Source organism: Schistocerca piceifrons, chromosome 3, assembly GCF_021461385.2.
Source record: "Schistocerca piceifrons isolate TAMUIC-IGC-003096 chromosome 3, iqSchPice1.1, whole genome shotgun sequence".
Classification (NCBI taxonomy): Eukaryota; Metazoa; Arthropoda; class Insecta; order Orthoptera; family Acrididae; genus Schistocerca; species Schistocerca piceifrons.
Window position 1 is genome coordinate 597,133,394 of NC_060140.1, and position 21,340 is coordinate 597,154,733.

At 42.0% G+C, this 21,340-nt stretch overlaps 1 protein-coding gene across 1 annotated transcript in view; it reads left to right on the forward strand.

The window, feature by feature from the left end:
- Nucleotides 1-21,340, forward strand: part of LOC124788230 (membrane-bound alkaline phosphatase-like) — a 179,221-nt gene that overhangs the window by 140,586 nt on the left and 17,295 nt on the right. Inside the window, exons 6-7 of the mRNA XM_047255412.1 lie at nt 9,599-9,803; nt 17,193-17,327. Of these exons, the coding sequence (XP_047111368.1) occupies nt 9,599-9,803; nt 17,193-17,327 (340 nt within the window). The remainder of the gene's footprint in view (nt 1-9,598; nt 9,804-17,192; nt 17,328-21,340) is intronic.

Consider the following 21,340-nt stretch of genomic DNA (forward strand, 5'->3'; position numbering starts at 1 on the left):
TTCTCATCCTGCACTACACAGTTACCTTCACGGAACGACGTGATGCCAGTTGATGAACGTGCGGTTTTTCAGTGGTCCATATTCTGAAATTCTGCGTATTGAGATGTCCTTCTAGATGGAAATGGGCTTCGTCTGTCCACAGATATTTATTGTCTACTTCCACGAGAGCAAGAAACTCCAGAGCGAATGTTTGTCTTTCTGGCAGATCAACAGGAGCCAACTCCTAAACATGGCCAATTTTGTACGGATGGCAATGCAGGATGTTCCATAGGATGTTGCTCGTGCTCGCAGTCATGCCTAAAGTTCGGGCAGTTACCCGTGCGCTGCGCGCTTACACACCAGCACTAGACCCCTCCTGCAATGCTGCAGCCACGTCTTCGACAGAAGTCGGATCAACTGCTTTCCTACCTCTCACATACTTCATTTCGAATCATTTCCAATCATATTCTCAAGAGTCTTATAAGGCATCGGGTCAGTGCTTTTTCTCATACCCTTTAACGTCCGGAACTTATCAGGGCTACTGGCGCAGATTTACCGATATTGTAAAAGAGCATTATCAGCACCGCGTGGTCTTTTATGGAAGCAGTCATGATATGCGTCTCGGACGCAAACTGAGAAACAGCCGTTTGCGGCCTGTCTGTCGGTGTGTATATTCTGACGCTTGCAGAACCATCTAATGGTTAAACTTTCGTTAAAATTTTTGTTGTTGTTCTATGACGTTTTACCCCCTGCGTCAATAATATGCTGCTCAAATTCGCATCATTCTAAGTAGTGGTTCTCCTTCTACAGCGTTCTGAAACTGGAACTTTAATTATGGATGCTCTGTATATTAAACAATAGATATATAAAAACATGTTTATCTGAATGCAATCGGCGAAGAACTTCGGAAGATACAAGATGTTTAACAAACGAACATTTACGTCTAGTGCAAAAAGTAGCTTCAAAATTAAGCTAGAGATCTTACAGTAACCTAAATTTATTATGACATATGAAACAGAGTTTTTAAATTTTGATGAGGTACAGGTTCTTATTTTCACAGTTATACTTCATATTACGGTTTATGTACTTAAATTGAATTCTCCTGACAGGTTTGACAAAGTATGTTACATCATTCTCTTTTTGTCGAAACTAAGTTAGAATCCATTCTTTGCACATACAGTAGCGCATAAACTTTCGCAGCGATCGAGGACATACATAATTTTAACTCTGCCAGAATTCTGCTAACTAAATTAATTTAAATTTTTCTCGCATGATAAATAAAAATGTATTCTTTTGCTGACATGTATAATGGTTGTGCACTGATGATCAGCGTTGTTCAGTGCCTGTTGTGAATCAACTATCCATCATACAACAGAGAATTAAAACGACTTAGAGAGAAAAATACAAAGTCATCTACCTGTTACAACCAAATAAAGATTAAATGCTTGCAAGCGTTGATAATGTTATATTGGCCGTGAATTTCCTTTTTTCCTTGCTTGGAAGTCAAGTATAAAAAATTCTATAATGCTAGGAATAAATTTTAGAATTCTATAACAATCGTACAACAATACTACCTTACATATGTAAGGTTAAAAGTATACTGTGGTTCAAACCTTTGATCATAGACGACAAACTGAATCAGACTGATGTGGATGCGGGTGCACTTTGATGCTCAAATCACGCTCTGTGCAGTCGTGTCCTCATTGTTCAGTTTGCCATCTGCAAAACTGCCGTCAATGCTCTGACGAATACTGTTTTCTTTACTAACAGACGTGTTCGTGCCTACTATCTAAGTTGTTGTTGATGATGATGATGATGATGATGATGATGATGATGATGATGATGATGATGATGATGTCCCATACTCCTTGAAGAGCGTAGGGGAACGATGTGGCAGACCCACAGCGCCGTACTAGACAAGGTCTTAGTGGAGGTGGGTTGCAATTGCCTTTCTCCGACCGTAATGGGGATGAATGATAATAAAGACGACACAACACCACCCAGTGATCTGGATGCAGGTGAAAATACCTAACCCTGCCGGGAATCGAACCCGGGACCTCGTGCTCGGGAAGTGAAAACGCTACCGCGAGACCATGAGCTGCGGACACTATCTAAGTTAGAAAGTGCAAATGAGGATTACTTGTTACTGGATTTTTGAACTTAGTTAATAGTTTTTGTTCTTTTTTTACGTTACTATTTTCATTTTTATGAAAAAGATTGGTTATTTTCGTCAAACCCTTCAGTAGTATTCATAGGCACTGTTTGATGGAATACAGTTTAAGAAACGCTGCTCCAGAGGACAGGGTGGTAAAGAACAATACGCATGAAATTTACCCAGGCTAAAATGAAAGTGAAATGTACTACGTTGCAAAAAATTAATCTTCTCCATCAGGAATTTATTTAACCACAAATAGAAAGTTCACAGAATAGTTGTTCAATATACGTCAAGAAAATATCTGAGACATAAGGCCTGTTAACGTCACAGTACATATAAAGTTGCACAATCCACTTTCCTTGTGTGAATATTAAATAGACACTACATACGAGATACATTCAATAAGTAATGCAGTGCACATTATCCTCCACCAATTTCGATCCAGGCCTTATAGTTTCGTGAAGTTCCGATAGGTGGAGCACCATGGGACGTAACTTCTGAGGTCATCAGTCCCCTAGACTTACAACTACTTAAGCCTAACTAACCTAAGGACATCACACACATCCACACCCGAGGCAGGATTCGAACCTACGACCGAAGCAGCAGCAGCAGCAGCGCGGTTCCGGACTGAAGCGCCTAGAACCGCTCGGTCATTGCGGCCGGCGCAACATAGGAACAAGGTCGCGCAAACCTCTCCTATCTCTCGCGTGTTGGCCGGCCCCACGCAGCTGTGACTCATGCAGTGTTGGAATGTGCGGACACTTTCATTCCTTATGATTGACGGATCCGTCAAAGACTTCACTGCTCAACTGGACGTCTGTGTTGCTATTGCCGACACTATCGTCCACGACTTGGTTCCTCGATGCCTAACAGAAGACCATAAACAGAACGAGGGACCACCTGTGCGGAACTGCTTTCGAGTTACGAGGCTGACAGTGACAATTTTTTGTCGAACATTGTCACACGCGACGAAACATGGATTCATCACTTCGAACCGGAAACAAAACTGGAATCCATGGAGTGGCGCCACAACACCCTGCCAAAAAAAAATAAAATAAAATAAAATAAACAATGAAAGTTTATTCAAAGCCGTACCCACAGCCGGTAGTGTGACTGGGATTGTCTCCTGGGACTCTGGTGCAAGGATAAACTTGGCTGCGTACTGTGCTACCCTCACGAAATTGAAGAAACGACTTCAGTGTGTTCGTCGTCAAATAAATGCAAACGACCTTCTCCCTCTGCAAGACAATACAAGGCCTCCCACAAGTATGTGATTGCGAGAGGAGCTCAAAAAACTTCGTTGGACTGTTCTTCCTCGTCCACCCTAAAATCCAGACATTTCACCTTCCCTCTCCTCTGCTGTGGCCGAGCGGTTCTAGGTGTTTCAGTCTGGAACCGCACGACCGCTACGGTCGTAGGTTCGAATCCTGCTTCGGGCATGGATGTGTGTGAGACATCCTTAGGTTAGTTAGATTTAAGTAGTTCTAAGTTCTAGGGGACTGACGACCTCAGATATTAATTCCCATAGTGCTCAGAGCCATTTGAACCATTTGAACCCTCTCGTCTGTTTGGCCCAATGAAGAATGTATCCAGCGGGAGGCACTACGTTGATGATGGAGATGTTACTAATCCAGCAAGACACGGGCTCCGACGTCGACCAGTAATTGGTACCATGCGGACATACTGGATCTCCCACTAAGATGGAGTAAGGCGGACGCATTGAACGGAGGGTTGTTGAAGAACGGGGTTTCGTAGCCAGAGGAGTGGGAAATAATATGGTGTATTGGAATTCTGAACAGGACTGATCTGCTTTCAGAAATAAAATTTGTAGCTTTACTTATTGAACGCCCCTTGTGTAATAGAAAATCATAGGCCCGTAGTTGTCTGGTAGTTAATTCTGAGTACCATAATTGAACACACATCACTTCAGGAAAACGTAATGAACATAGAAAGAGTCAAAGGTCACGGTAAAATCAATGCTCTAAGTGTGTCACATTCAAAGTCTGATCTGGATGAGCCATAGTAATAGTCCCGACTGGATGATAAAGAGTTTGAAATCGGTGTAGCAGACGACTAGAACGATTAACAGATAGTGTGGAGTCCAGTTGCTAGTCACGGCTTCTGGCTCCACGTCTCTTCAGTAGAGAGGCCACTCTGGCAGTTTCAGAATAGGAACTTTACACGAACGGCGCCGTCGTCACCACGCTAGCTCCCGAGTGACATCCGTATTACTGGAATACTTTCGCAATCGACGTCTGCCCCAGGAAGCCCATTCGGAGTGAACTGGCGCATCACGGTCCGCACGCGGGCCTAAATACTGCCCAGCTCCAGGATACTGCTGGCACTATTTCCGGTCACGTGGCCTCCGGAGGATGAAACGCCCGCTTGGCCAGTGATCTCTGGCGGTAGACTAGTTGCCGCCTGGTGGCAGGGCGCAGCGCTGCCCCCTCGTGTTTGTCGTCTAGAGACGTCCGTTGCCAGCATAGCCTCTTTGTGTTTTTGGTTGCTGGCTCAGTAGGCGCACGGCCACGATTTCCCAAAGGCGAGCCAGAGTCCCCAGCCCTCCAATGCCTATACATCTGATACAATGCAGCTATCAAATTTGAATCTGTCCATGCTGGAAGTGCCTCGATCCACTGTCTTTATTTTCATAACCCATACTAGGCCAACGTTTGAATGTCATCTAATATTTCGGTAATTATTTCAACCATGCTGGTGACTGTAATACTGCATAGTTTTCAAAACTCAAGAAACGTTATAAGAAAATTATACTTTTGTTAATTTTACATTGAAAGTCACTCAACTCAAAAGAGACCCTTTATGGCAGTATTAATGAATTATTCGTTAGTTTAGGAGAGAATATAAAGTAATGGTTAGGGAATCAGAGTGCACATGCAGTTCAGACTTAACATGAATTCTCACACATACCATCTCCATGTAACAATAACTATCGCGTACAGATATTGCCACTCTGTCCATGGTGTTGGCCTCATCTGTGCTCATACTACAATCCATGTGGCTGTCGCGTCGCGTCGGAAAAGACAGCACAGTTTTGTAATTTGTACAGAACGGGTACCTTCATTGCAAGTACTTATCCCAGCACAGTGAAAGGCAAGATGTCCAGATGTGCCAACCAAACAACGATGATGTGTACAAACGACATAGTGCTGTCTTATTGCATCACCTGCCTGATACAGCACAAAGAATATTTTCTAATAATAAAGTAACCAAGGCTAGAAAGCGAGCTATGTTACATCTTCCAATGTGGATGAATTCATTAACAAGTTGAAATTCAGTTCTGTACATTCAGTGTTTAATCAGTTGTATTTTTCCACTTTCCCCCATGAACGACAGACACGACAGACCTTGCTGTCGAAGGGTCGCTCGCGTCTCTCAAGATTCACACAGCCTTACCGTAGGTGTAACCACAACGGAGAGGTATCTGTTGAGAGGCCAAAAAACGGGTGATTCGTGATGAGGGGCAGCCGCTTCCCCAGTAGTTACAGGGGCAATGGACTCGGTTGTTGTGTGATTTCCATCGTAATACCAGTTAACATGGCCTTACTGTGACAGTACAGCGAATGGCTGAAAGCAAGAGAATACTACAGCCGTTATTTTACCTTGTATATGCTACTCTGCTGTGTGCCTGAATAGTGATGGCATCAACTAGAGTATAATTTTCCGAAGGTAAATTAGTCCCCCATTCGAATCTCTCGATGGGGATTGCTCAGGAAGAAGTCGTCGTCAGGAGGAACAAACTCGCATTCTACGGGTCAGAGCGTAAAATTTTCGATCCCTTAATCAGATTGATAGGTTAGAAAATATCAGAAGGGAAGTGGATAGGTTCAAATTAGATGTTTTGAGAATTGGTGAAGTTCGGTGACTGGAGGAAGGACCTCTGGTCAGGTGAGTACAGGGTTACAAATACAAAATGTAACAAGGGTAATGCAGCAGTAGAACTTCTAATGAACAGCAAATTTGATATCCTGGTAGCCTGCTATGTACAGCATAGCTAATACGTTATCGTAGTCAAGAAAGACAGGAATCTTAAGACCCATCACAGTAGTGCAGGGTGAAATGCCAAATAGTTTCCCAGATGGTGAAGGCACTGAAAGAATCTGAAGAGATCAAAAATATTCAGACATTACAGGGAGAAGAACATTTAATTGTGATGAGGAGCTGGAATTAAATAGAACGGAAAGGAAGAGAAGGAAAACTAGTTGGTGAATACAGATTAGGGGAAAGCAATGAAGGAAGAAGTTGCCTGCAGAATTTAGAACAGACTGTAATTTAATCATCGTTAACCCTTGATTTACGAAACATGGTTGTGTATGAGGAAGAGATCTGGAGACACCAGAAACTTTCAGATTAATTGTATGAGGGTAAGACAAAGATTTAGGAACCAGAATTCTAAATGTAAGACATATTCAGATGCAAATGTGAGCTCTGCTCACAGTATGTTGGTTTTGAACTGTATATTAAAACTGAACAGATATCAAAACTGAGGGAAATTAAGGAGATGGGATCTGGATAAGTTGAAAGAAGCAGTATTAGCCAACGAGTTGCTCATACAGGGGGAGGAATGAGGTGAAAGATGAGTGGGCAGCTTTAAGAGATGAAATAGTGAAAGCAGCAGAGGATGAAACAGGTATAAAGACAAAGCCTAGTCGAAATCCTTGGACATCACAGGAGATAGTGAATTTGGTTGATAAAAGGAGGAAATATAAAAATTCAGCAAATGAAGCAGGCAAAAGTGAATGCAGACGTTTTGAGAAATGGGACTGTCGAAAGTGTAAATAGCTACGTAGGAATGGCTAGTGGTCAAATACAAGTGTACAGAATCACGTGTAACTAGAGGAATGATAGAAACCGCCTATAACATAATTAAAGAGACGTTTGCGGAGTAGAGAAGCAGCTTCATAGCAACAAGAGCTCAGATGGAAATCCGGTAGCAAGCAATGAAGGGTAAGCTGAAAAGTGGAAGGGGTATGTAGACGAACTATACAGGGGAAAAGGACGTGAAGGCTATATTACAGAAAGAGAAGAGGAGTGCATGAATATAAAAAGGGAGATATGATAGTGTGATATAATGTGATAAGAATTCGGCAGAGCATTCCAAGAACTACATCGAAACAAGGGCCTGTAGAAGATGACATTGGCTCAGAACTACTGGTAACCTTGGGAGAGACAGCTATGACGAAACTGTTCCACCTGGAGAGAAGGTTATATGAGCCACACGAAACACCATCAAACTTCAAGAAGAATATGATAATTCAGCTTCCAAACAGCTCAGGTGTTAACAGTGGTGAGTAGCTACCAACGAACTGTCAGTTTAATAAGTCATGGTCGGAAAATAGTACCAAGAATTCTGTGGAGAAGAATGGAAAATTTTTTGTACGTCCATCTTTGTAATAGTTACAAAGACTGATCAATATGAAATAGAAATTACAGCGCCTGCAGCCGTCTCGTCGGCATTTAATTAGTTTACGCATCCAGTTCCGGTGTTATTTAACATCATCTTCAGGCTCCTTGATCACGTAACTTGGGAAGAATCAAATCTCGTATGCAGTCATAACAGGAGCTAAAATTAATTTTTGATCCTGTTATGACTGTACACGAGACTGGATTCCTCCCAATTTACATTGGTCTAGGGGTCTGAAGATAATGTAATGCAACACCGAAACTGGTTGCGTAAATAAATTAAATGCAAAAGACATGACCGAAAGCGTTTTAATTTTCATTTCAGTGGAAAAATCGGTATAAGCGAACCTCAGGGAAGATCAGTTTGGATTACCTAATAATGTAGGTACTTACGTTAAAAGATAAATTAAGGAAAAGTAAACCTACGTTTACAGCATTGTAGGCTTAGGAAAAGCTTTTGAAAATGTAGACTGGAATTCAGTCTTTAAAATTCTGATGGTAGCAGGGTGAAATACAGGAAGCTAAAGGCTATTTACACTTTTATGGAAACTAGGTGGCAGTTCTGAGTCGAGGGGCATGAAAGGGAAGCAGTGGTCGAGAAGGGTGAAACTTCAGCTCGACCACACGAGCAATACTGGAATGAAAGTGAGGTCTTCATTTCTTCGCGATACTTAAACGATCTCTATTTATAACTCCCGAGTCTGGCATCAGACCAACAACCAACTAGTGCATTTAAGCCACGCGAATTTAAGGTTATGCGTATTTCACAACGTAGTTAGAAATGCGATTCTGCACAGCTTCACATACGCCGAAATCTAGCCTCATTTAGAGACCAGCTACGCTACAATTCCCCTAAACTTAAACTGCCAGTAACAAGCCCTGCCACGTTAAAAAGAGGAAAAGCAGTACCACTAATACTAAAACAGTCTTCATCTCCAGGTGATAAACTAGTGAGTGCATTGCTTAACAGTTTCAAAAACCAATGACCGCCGACGTAACCCTAGTCTGTAAACCCACTGAAGGACAAAAAGTTCAGACTTTGCGATAAAACATTAAATATGAGCACCAGCGCCTAGCAACGTATTAGAAAAATTTGCTGAACTACGCTGACCCCATGCCGGATGACGAGCAATATAACCAAGAGACACGTTTCCTTATTTCTTGCCGGCCTTTGTAGCCGAGCGGTTCTAGGCGCTTCAGTCTGGAACCGCACGATCGCTACGGCCGCAGGTTCGAAATCCTGCCTCGGGCATGAATGTGTGTGATGTCCTTAGGTTAGTTAGGTTTAAGTAGTTCTAAGTTTTAGGGGACTGATGACCTCAGATGTTAAGTCCCATAGTGCTCAGAGCCATTTGAACCTTATTTTTTTACTAATGTACAATTTAAGAAAATACTTGCAACCGAAGACAAGCCCTATCTACGAGCATCGAACCCTTTCTCATTAATATTACAAACATCGTCTGACTGGTACAAGGTAAAATGACGACGAAGTATCATCGTCAGACCAGAATTAACAGGTGCGATTGTAATCGTCGCGCCGGGCGGAGTGGCCGTGCGGTTCTAGGCGCTACAGTCTGGAGCCGAGCGACCGCTACGGTCGCAGGTTGAATCGTACCTCGAGCATGGATGTGTGTGATGTCCTTACGTTAGTTAGGTTTAATTAGTTATAAGTTATAGGCGACTGGTGACCTCAGAAGTTAAGTCGCATAGTGCTCAGAGCCATTTTTTTGTAATCGGCGCAGCACTTGAAACCACATAAATACTTGCAGAAAAAGTAGAGCTAGTCACAGCTTAATTAACATCAAACGGATTCTTCTCAAAGGAAAGTCGCAAGCACAACATATCACCAAGTGCGATAAAATCTTCGTCGCTGCTCGTATTTCCTTACCAGCAGCTAACACCACCAGAAAAACACATCATCATTGTACCAGCAAACATCGTCAGTCGGAAGCCGGCGGCTGGTCCCTCCCATCTTATACAGACTGTAAATGCCACTTTTTCTGCCTCTAATATTCACGTGATTTATCTGTTTATGCTATGCAGGTGATAATGGGAGGTGGACGCCGCGAGTTTCGACCAAAGACGTCCGACGACGAGGAGGAGGGCGGCAAAGGGAGGAGAAAGGATGGCCGTGACCTCATTGAAGAATGGAAAGCCGACAAATTGAGGCGAGGATCGTCCAGCAAGTACGTCTGGAACAAGGATCAACTGCTCCAAAACGACACCGTCGCCGCCGAGTACATACTGGGTATTATACACTATACTTGTCATAGGCACCTATTGCTGACCGAGAGGTTCTAGGCGCTTCAGTCCGGAACCGCGTGACCACTACGGTCGCAGGTTCGAATCCTGCCTCGGGCATGGATGTGCGTGATGAACTTAGGTTAGTTAGGTTTAAGTAGTTCTAAATTCTAGGGGACTGATGACCTCAGATGTTGAATCCCATAGTGCTCAGAGCCAGTTGAACCATTTTTGAATCTATTGCTGACTCCTTTAAAATCCTTCGGAAACAGGCCAACTAGCGAATTTAGGTTGGGAATTCTGACCATATTTCGTTATTGCTGACTCCTTTAAAATCCTTCGGAAACAGGCGAGCTAGCGATTGTAGGTTGGGAGTTCTGACCATATTTCTCTATTTGTAAATGCTGTCTCGTCACCTGCTGCTCTGTTATGAGATCATCCTTGACCAGTGATTCAGTAAATGTGCCTACACGATAGTCACAAAACGAAATTTCCTGCCTTCCATTCGGCAAAGAACTCCGTTCTGGATACCCATTTTTCCTGTCAGAGTCATTTGTGCATCAATGGCTTGACGTGATTTTAGTGCACCCATCTGCCGGCTGTTAAGAGCGTGCCTCTAGACCAGAGCCGGTACGTCTCCTGAAGATACCGAGCGAAGGTGGCGCAGTGCGACATGCTGGACTAGTATTCATGACGACGACGATTCAAACCGCAGTGTCTTCAGACATAATAATCCAGCCACTTCTCTAAACCACGTGAAATGGCTGTCGGATCCTTCTCCAACAGCTGAGATCCATCAGTAATGATCCCATAGTCCACGGCACGTCGATCGCTGACGTTCTCCCCTTACCGCTAGTAGCTCCATAGTTGTTCTCACTAGCCTCAGAGTGTCCTCTCAACGAGAAAATACTTTTTGGGATACCAACTCAGGTTCTCCTTAAATTACACGCGCAAAAACTTAGCCACAGAGGTAATTCGTGAACAGCATTACAGGGTTTTTTCACAATAGGATGACGCAAACTCACATATGGCTGTTGTAACGTAACATTCTCCACAGAGTGCTGGCTTCTCCTGTTAGATCACCAGATCTGTCTCCAATCGAACACATACGGAACAGCATCGGACAAAAACTCCAGCGTCGTCCACAAACAGAATTGTCCGTCCCTGCAGTGAGCGACCAATAGCAAGAGGCACGGAATTCTCTCTCACAAACTGACGGCCGGCAACTGCACAACACAGTTAATGGGCGTTCGCATGCTTGTATTCCACGTTCTGGTGGCCGTTAATAGTATTCCACCATTTCAGATTTATAGTGGCGTATCTCGCGCTTAGTTTAAGCTGTAATCTTGCAATATTAATCACTTAAACAACATTTTACCTTCCCCTAACTTCATTACTTAGGATTAATAATTTTTTGGTGATGCTATTTTTTTTCCCCGTTGGTAATCATTTTTTATTTTTTAACCATTCCATCATGGGGTGAGTAGCACTTGCTTCGAACGTCCTCACTTTTTTATTGGATGTATTCCACTTACTGTCTTTACAGTTTTTTCTCGCTACACACAAATACTGTCATTCCGTCTCTTTTTCTTATTAGTATTTTCCAAACATTTCATTCCTCCCAAATTCTGCGGATAGCCTCCGCATTTCCTCTCTTATCTATTTATCTACTATCAAACACCTTTCTGTTGCACCACATCGCAGACGCATCTGTTCTATTTCCGGTTTTCTCGTATTAAAACGATTCCCTTCCGTGTCATGCTGTGCTCCAGACGTACTTCACTAGATATATCACCCTCAAATTAGGGCCGATGTTTGGCCCACACGGATAGCCGAGCTCGTGGACGAGTCGCTTCTGGGATTAGGAGAGGGGAGCTTGCCCCATCTCTTCGATTAACGCGGAGAGCTGTTGAGCTGGCGAGCCTGGATGTGGTTTTTGGGAGTTTCCTACTTAGAACGAAGTAAATGCCGGACTGGTACCCAAGTACCGCCACAGATACACGCTATGCCAACGTTTAGAAATTGTTCTCACACTTGAACGTAAGGAACATAAGGTTTATTCTAGACGAAGACATTTGGGGGTATACACAGACTCCGTCCCATGTGAAATGGTGACTTCAAGAAGGACATCGGTCCCCCACTGCACAAACATCTGCCGGTCGTTCACATAACAATGCTGCTCACGTTAAAGAAACGGGCAAGGACAATGAAGAAAAAGAAGAAGAAACAAAGGCCACTGTTAACACATCTGCCCAGGAATACAGTTACTGCATTTTCTAGTCTGCGTTTTAAACATGTCATGAGTTATTGTATTTCGAAGACAGAAAAATACCATATCTTCGTCTACTTCGTCACCAATTTTCATCAGTGACCTACTGTTCTCCATTCTGCTAGTCCCCTGTTGCGCCTCAATCCACAGTTTGCTCCAATTAGACTGTTCATTCCATTCAAGACCTCCCGCAATTTTTCCTCACTAGCACAAAGGATAACAATATAATCAGCGGAACTTACAAATGATACCCTTTCAGGTATGCATTTAATCCCACTCCTTTGGCTTTGTTCTATATCCGTGATTGCTTCTTCGATGTTTATAAAATTATATAATTACATCACTGTTCTGATGACACAAAGCCGCCTCTTGATAAGCTTACCAGTAATTTATTAACCGACTTAACGCAACCAGGTAGTACACTTCCCCTATCATACATACAAGTCGAGGCATACCTACTAATATCGCATCGGACCTCCTTTTGCCCGGCGTAGTGTAGCAGCTCCACGTGGCGTGGAATCGGTAAGTCGTTGGGTGTCCGCTGCAGAAATACTGAACCATGGTGCTTTTATAGCCTTCCATGAATGCGGCAGTGTTGCAGTGCAAGTTGGTGTGCACGAACTAATCTCTCTATTAGGTAACATAAATATTCGATGAGATAATGTGGGGCGGACTGGATGGCCAAATCATTCACTCTAATTGTTCATAATATTCTTCAAATCAAGCACGTGCAGTTCTGACCTGATGACATGGTGCATTATCATCCATAAAAATTCCGTCGTTGTTTGGGAACATCAAGTACATGAATGGCAGCAAATGGTCTCCAAGTAGCCAAACGTAAATATTTCCAATCAATGATCGGTTCAGTTGGAACAAAGGACCCAGTTCAGTCCATGCAAACGGAGCCTACAACTTCGTAGAGCCACCACCAGATTCACAGTGCCTTGTTGACAACCTCGGTCCATGGCTTCGAGGGGTCATCGCCACACTCAAACCATACCATCAGCTCTTACCAGTTTAAATCTGATCAGGCCACGGCTTTTCAGTCGTCTACAGTCCAATCGATATGGTCCCGAGGCCAGGAGAGGCGCTGTAGGCGATGTTGTGCTGTTAGCAAAGGCATTCCGTCGGTCGTCTGCTGCCATAACCCATTAACGCAGAGTTTCGCCGCACTATCCTTAAGAATATGTCCGCAGTGTTGCTTGTCTGTTAGCACTGATAAAGTGCGGCAAAAGCCGCTTCTTTTGGTCGTTAAGTGATGTCCGTCGGCCACTGCGTTGTCCATGGTGAGAAGTAATGCCTCAGATTTGGTACTCTCGACACTGTAGGTTCAAATGGCTCTGAGCACTATGGGATTCACTGTTTACGCAGGACGAACCAAAAGTTGCACACTCTGACGCCAAAGCGCGTTTCGTCGCGGATTAACAACGTAAAAATGTCTGTTACAAAATTTCGTCCTTCCATATTTTTGTTAGAAAATGGACGTCAAATAAACGCACTTTGACACTACTGTAACCACTTGTCCGGCTGTATCGTCATTAAATACATACAGCCACGCTGACTACTAGTTAGAGTAGTGCGAAGAGTTTTGCGTTAGAATATTCGAATTAAGGAGTGCTATTTCGGTTCTACGTGTAGTTTTTTCCCTGATTCTGATATTCCCATTAATGCTTTTGTACACAGTGTTTATTACACGATGTGTACAGTACCCCACAAATTAATAAAGAACTCAACAGTTTTTGGTCGGACACGTAAAAAATAATCATGAAGTGTAATACTCAATTAAAAATATATTACCTGTCGTAACATTGAAATATTTATGAAAAATTTTCATTGTATAGACGTGAAACATACATACTATATTTTGTAGCAGGGAGATACACGGAGGTCGATTCGAGCAATTGCACTAAAGATTGTGTGTCTTGTGAGAGACATGCAGCCACTGATAGTGAATTTAAAATACTGTGCAGTCTTTAGTGCAATTGCTCGAATCGACCTCCGTGTATCTCCCAACATCTAGCGATTCGCTCGATCATGTTTCTGTTAACTCTTCGCTTAAAACTTCAATGATGAAAACGACTGATTTCTCGTTTCTGTGTTAGTACTAAATAATTGTACTATTTTTACATAAGACCTGCTGTTATTCCTGTGTTACGATTCAGAAGGCAGATACCATATTATTATGTCTAAACTTACAGAATTAAACAAAATTAAATCTAAATGCGGAAACAAGCATGCGAGCTTCAGTATTCCAACGCAAAACGCTACCCACTGCAGTAACAGGACAATGTAGATATACTGTTTGAATCAAGATACTTGTTAAAATTGTAAATCTGTCAGAAACTACATACAACTTTCTTTAATGACATGCTTTACACCAGAGTTAACTCGCACAAGGTAAGTTGTCACCCTGCGCGGAAATGAATTTTCGCTCTCAGCGCATGGAGAGTGCCCATCCCTCCGTTCTGAATTTCCATGCACTGTCACCAACTGAGCTGCGCAATTTGTCCGTTATGAACGAAAAATTCTCTGCTCACTTAGGTGCAGGCGGAGCTACACTGCAGGAACTGAGGCAGATGCACACCATTTACTCTGCAGTCTTTCTCAAAACATTGCTCTGAGCACTATGAAACTTAACATTTGAGGTCATCAGTCCCCTAGAACTTAGAACTACTTAAACCTAACTAACCTAAGGACACCACACACATCCATGCCCGAGGCAGGATTCGAACCTGCAACCGTAGCGGTCACGTGGTTCCAGACTGAAGCGGCTAGAACCGCTCGGTCACAGCGGCCGGCTGCAGTCTTTCTCAAACGATTTTAAAGGAACTAGTTTGTAAAAAGGAATCGAGTTCCCACACATCTGGTAGCCTCACGTGTAAATCTTCTGATGAGCTGCGTATTAGTTCGCTAATGGTTACATTAATTGTGATACGTCAGCATTAAGTAAACTACTGGGCGACATTCAAACAGCGCGCAATGAAAAATTAAGTTTGCTATGAGTTTGCGTTTGTTGCATGTTACGTCGCACACTGCTACATAGGAAATTAGCTAACATACTGAATTTCTCTTTAAACTAGAGATGGAATCTACATATCCAATCTCGGAAAAAGGTTTGTATGTACTGCAAACACTTATATTCACACTTTGAGTGTGATACATTCGTAACATCTATCATATCTTATAAATAGTGCTCAATATCAAAACAAGTATTTTGCCAATGACAGCATTCAAAGTGGGCTACTGCTATGTATGAGGAATGACACTCTTTTCAATGAGATAAGTGTATTTATTTTAAGGGTCTTCAATAGCTGGTGAAATCAGAATTAGTATCGCTTCGTAGCAACGGTAGCGAAGAAACTGTACGTTTATTTTTATAATGAGTATGATCTTTCCGTCACATATTGATCTGGCTTGTCTTCAACTGTTTGTTTAGTGATGAATTTTTTTAGAATTCCGTCACAATTGCAACGGCTTTAGCATGGCACCGAATAAACCCCGCTGTATTTTGGCAAAAGATCGCAGTTTTTATGTGGCAACGAGAGAAAGGGAGGAATATTTTCAAGACAGTTTAAAATAAATGTCTCTTTCTGTAGTAATTTCAGCGTACTCCGGTAACCTATTGCGCTTTGAACAATAGTCGGTCGCACTGGTGTAAACCGTTACAGTCTCATAATCGTTGGGTTTCCACGGAGGTCTAGGCACAGTTGGGTATTACACCATTACCAGTGGCAAGCGACAGTTGCTATGGTCGCCTGCAGGTGCTTTGCCTCGAAGAGAGCGCGTATCCTGCAAATTATGTCTCTCGCTTCCTTATGTAGAAACACCATCATCCATGACAACAAGCAACAAGTGGAAACGAAATGCAGTAAATAACTCGCTACAGTCACGTTTAATGGTCGCACTGGCTGCAACATTGGCAGCAGGGCGCTCAGAACACTGGCGACACTAGCGCTCACAACACTACTGAACGCTCGTTATTTCTCAGGCAATCCGTGACGCCAGGTCTACAGAAGGATCCCAAACACGACCGACATCGTTCGTACCTTCGACGATCAGACAATCTGTTGCAGTGTCGCTTCCGTGTTAGCTTACAGTTTCTACAAGATAGGAGTTTGTATGAAGGCTTCAGCTTTAGAACTACACGTTCCCTACCATGATGGAATCATCCATAAGGGAACCCCCACTACTACCGTTTCTCTCTCCCTTACTACAACGTCTGTGCGCTGCTATGAGTCAAGTAATTTTGTACGTACTCTTCATGTGATTATAGGGTTGCCAAAATGCCATTCTTTGACGGGGTGATATTTTGTAACAGACATTTTTGTACTGCTGGTAGCAAATCAAGGCGCTGTGGCGTCAGAGTTTGCGAATTTTTGTGCACCTTACGTCTGTCAATTATAAACGAATAAGTTGGCAGTTTTTGTGCTCGTAACATCTAAACCAAGCTTCCAATCACAACCATCTCGTACTGTTACTTTGCCTCAACGAATTTTAAAGACTTCTCCTGAATCGTGAAATTCATTCTTCAAGAAAAAATCCACGTTCACACATTTTAATGTCTTCTCATGGCTGCTGATGGAAACAAGTAGACATTCGAGTGCGCTTAAAACCCGTAAGTTGAGTGGAGAGAAACAATTTTATTCCTCGTGGTTCATTGATGCTATCAGACGGACAGACAGGTACACACACATCGACAAGTGAGCGCCTGAGAGAAGGGTAATTTAGGAATCCCTGACATGAACCTAACAAAGACCACTTCGTACTTCACGTTATAGAACAATGTAACAAATCGTACCTTACATTGTAGAGGATTGTAACAAATGCAGTGGAAGCAATTCGAAGACTCTGGATTATTTCATAGTATGAAGCAATGTCTTAAACATTCTACAGTTCATCACAGCAGCTTGAATATCCCTTCTATAGGTTTAAATGTTGTTTCTACGGAATATTGTTTTCTGGGTAAACGCCAAAACTACCAAGTGTCTATACATCACGGTTAACAGTCAGCTCCTAGAAGCATTGGATTTACTTAGAATATGATCTTTAGTATAGTAAGAAAGTAGTAAATCGAACTATTTTACATTGTTACCTTCTTCTTTAAGTGTTGAATATCTTTTTTCATAGGACTCTTCGAGGACTCACACATGCAGTATCACCTTGACGCAAACCCGGAAACAGAACCAAGACTCTGGGAGATGACAGAAGTTGCTATTCGTGCTCTGCAGAAGGAGCCAAATGGTTTCATACTCTTTGTAGAAGGTAAACAAATGATGAAGTAGCTTCACACAATATATTACGACCTATTAACGTTTCTAAGGACAGCTTTAGAAATGGTATCAACTTACTGAGTAGCTGTCTAGCAAATAACTTTTATTGAAATTTGATTAAGGAAACTCAGGTAACACTCTCTGTGTTACGATGTCGCTTTCAGTTTATTTATACAGCCTCTAATACGTGTTTTGGAAGAGATTTTGTACTTGGTCTTCACGAATTATTCGCAAGTCAAAAAGTACCCATCTGTTTTGTAACTGGAGCTATTACGAAGCAGTGATTCATCGACATTCTAAAGTAGTGTTGCAAACATCGTTAACTTTTCCATAGTAAAAGCCGATGCATCACTCTAAAAGAATGTACCTGATTTTGAATATCTGTTGGTAAAGATCATAAGAATCCCGCAATCCCCACCGTCTCGGCACCACTACTGCAATACACATTTCCTAATTATGTAAAATTCTATGATGGTTTATTTAACAAGATATTCTAACTCCGTCCGCTGTAATGCTTCAGACTGAAAATTGGTCCATTTCGACACCAATAAAGGATGATTTCCTTTCCAAATGCGTCACATATGTACAATAATTAAGATATAGAAAGAATTCATCTTCGCTCACGATTCATGTTGCAGACATCTGAGGCATCAACTTATTCTGTCTTTGATAGGATGCAGTGTGACTTAGCAGCACCGACTTGATTCGTAATTTGTTGTTTTATTTGTTTTTATTCGTACTTCTCAGTATACTGTCAAACTTCACGTATCCTGAATAGGAGCCTTTTCCATTTCTAATGATAACCATACCGAAACGCACACTAATAACTGCCTACATTGCTGTAATTTTGAGTGGATTTCTTTTTTTCTATTTTAGTTTCTGTTTATGTGTATTGTACAATAAGACAAGGCAACGAAGTATCGAAAATGAATGCATTTTTGAAAGATAATTGCTCATATTTACAGTTCCCGTCAGCTTAGTTCATTTCATTGTTGTTGTTGCGGTCTTCAGTCCTGAGACTGGTTTGATGCAGCTCTCCATGCTACTCTATCCTGTGCAAGCTTCTTCATCTCCCAGTACTTACTGCAACCTACATCCTTCTCAATCTGCTTGGTGTAATCATCTCTTGGTCTCCCTCTACGATTTCTACCCTCCACGCTGCCCTCCAATACTAAACTGGTGATCCCTTGATGCCTCAGAACATGTCCTACCAACCGATCCCTTCTTCTAGTCAAGTTGTGCCACAAACTTCTCTTCTCCACAATCCTACTCAACACCTCATTAGTTATGTGATCTACCCATCTAATCTTCAGCATTCTTCTGTAGCACCACATTTCGGAAGCTTCTATTCTCTTCTTGTCTAAACTGTTTATCGTCCATGTTTCACTTCCATACATGGCTACACTCCATACAAATACTTTCAGAAATGACTTCCTAACACTTAAATCAATACTCGATGTTAACAAATTTCTCTTCTTCAGAAACGCTTTTCTTGCCATTGCCAGTCTACATTTTATATCCTCTCTACTTCGACCATAATCAGTTATTTTGCTCCCCAAATAGCAAAACTCCTTTACTGCTTTAAGTGTCTCATTTCCTAATCTAATTCCCTCAGCATCGCCCAACTTAATTCGACTACATTCCATTAACCTCGTTTTGCTTTTGTTGATGTTCTTCTTATATCCTCCTTTCAAGACACCATCCATTCCGTTCAACTACTCTTCCAAGTCCTTTGCTGTCTCTGACAGAATTACAATGTCATCGGCGAACCTCAGAGTTTTTATTTCTTCTCTATGGTTTTTAATACCTACTCCGAATTTTTCTTTTGTTTTCTTCACTTCCTGCTCAATATACAGATTGAATAACATCGGAGAAAGGCTACAACCCTGTCTCACTCCCTTCCCAACCACTGCTTCCCTTTCATGTCCCTCAACTCTTATAACTGCCTTTTGGTTTCTGTACAAATTGTTAATAGCCTTTCGCTCCATATATTTTACCCCTGCCACCTTCAGAATTTGAAAGAGTGTATTCCAGTCAACGTCGACAAAAGCTTTCTCTAAGTCTACAAATGCTAGAAACGTAGGTTTGCCTTTCCTTAATCTAGCTTCTAAGATAAGTCGTAGAGTCAGTATTGCCTCACGTGTTCCAATATTTCTACGGAATCCAAACTGATCTTCCACAAGGTCGGCTTCTACTAATTTTTCCATTCATCTGTAAAGAATTCGCGTTAGTATTTTGCAGCCGTGACTTATTAAACTGATAGTTCGATAATTTTCACAACTGTCAATACCTGCTTTCTTTGGGATTGGGATTATTATATTCTTCTTGAAGTCTGAGGGTATTTCACCTGTCTCGTACATCTTTCTCACCTAATGGTAGGGTTTTGTCAGGACTGGCTCTCCCAAGGCCGTGAGTAGTTCTAATGGAATGTTGTCTACTCCCGGGGCCTCGTTTCGCCTAAGGTCTTTCAGTGCTATGTCGAACTCTTCACGCAGTATCATATCTCCAATTTCATCTTCATCCTCTTTCATTTCCATAATACTGTCCTCAAGTACATCGCCCTTGTATAGACCCTCTTTATACTCCTTCCACCTTTCTGCTTTCCCTTCTTTGCTTTAATTTTCCTGTGGGCAGTATCTATCTTATTTCTAGTGAGATAAGCCTCTACATCCTTACATTTGTCCTCTAGCCATCCCTGCTTAGCCATTTTGCACTTCCTGTCGATCTCATTTTTGAGATGTTTTTGTTCCTTTTTGGCTGCTTCAATTACTGCATTTTTAAATTTTTTCCTTTCATCAATTAAATTCAATACTTCTTCCGTTACCCAAGGATTTCTACTATCCCCCGACTTTTTACCTACTTGATCCACTGCTGCCTTCACTCCTTCATCCCCCCACAGCTACCCATTCTTCTTCTACTGAATTTATTTCCCCCATTCCTGCCATTTGTTCCCTTAAGCTCCCCCTGAAAGTCTGTATAACCTCTGGTTCTTTCAGTTTATCCAGGTACCATCTCCTTAAATTCCCACCTTTTTGCAGTTTCTTCGGTTTTAATCTACAGTTCATAACCAATAGATTATATTCAGAGTCCACATCTGCCCCTGGAGATGTCTTACAATTTAAAACCTGGTTCCTAAATCTCTTTCTTACCATGATATAATCTATCTGATACCTTTCAGTATCTCCAGGATTATTCCATGTATACAACCTTCTTTCATGATTCTTGAACCAACTATTAGCTATGATTAAGTTATGCTCTGCACAAAATTCTACCAGGCGGCTTCCTCTTTCATTTCTTACCCCCAATCCATATTCGCCTACTACTTTTCCTTCTCTCCATTTTCCTACTACCGAATTCCAGTCACCCATGACTATTAAATTTTCGACTCCCTTCACTATCTGAATAATTTCTTTTATTTCATCATACATTTTCTTCAAATTCTTCGTCATCTGCAGAGTTAGTTGGCATATAAACTTGTACTGCTGTAGTAGGCGTGGGCTTCGTGAGTATCTTGACCACAATAATGCGTTCACTATGCTGTTTGTAGTAGCTTACCCGCATTCCTATTATTTTATTGCCGGCCGCGGTGGTCTCGCGGTTCTAGGCTCTGTCCGGAACCGCCCGACTGCTACTGTCGCAGGTTCGAATCCTGCCTCGGGCATGGATGTGTGTGATGTCCATAGGTTAGTTAGGTTTAACTAGTTCTAAGTTCTAGGGGACTGATGACCTCAGAAGTTATGTCCCATTGTGCTCAGAGCTATTTTCAGAGTGGCAGCTCTGCCTACATTCTGAGCTTCAAAATGGCGCAAAGAATTAAAAATACTTTTGTTGTTTGTAGTTTTCGGTTTATATTGACTAATATTTCTGCTGTAAGGAGCTTTCAGAATAATATTCATGCTCAAAGTAAACGAAAATTCGAAAATTAGTAGTCACGCACACGTACATTCGAAGTTTTGGCATGGATTTCACGAAAGGACTGGAGAAGTAAAGTAAATTGAAGGTATG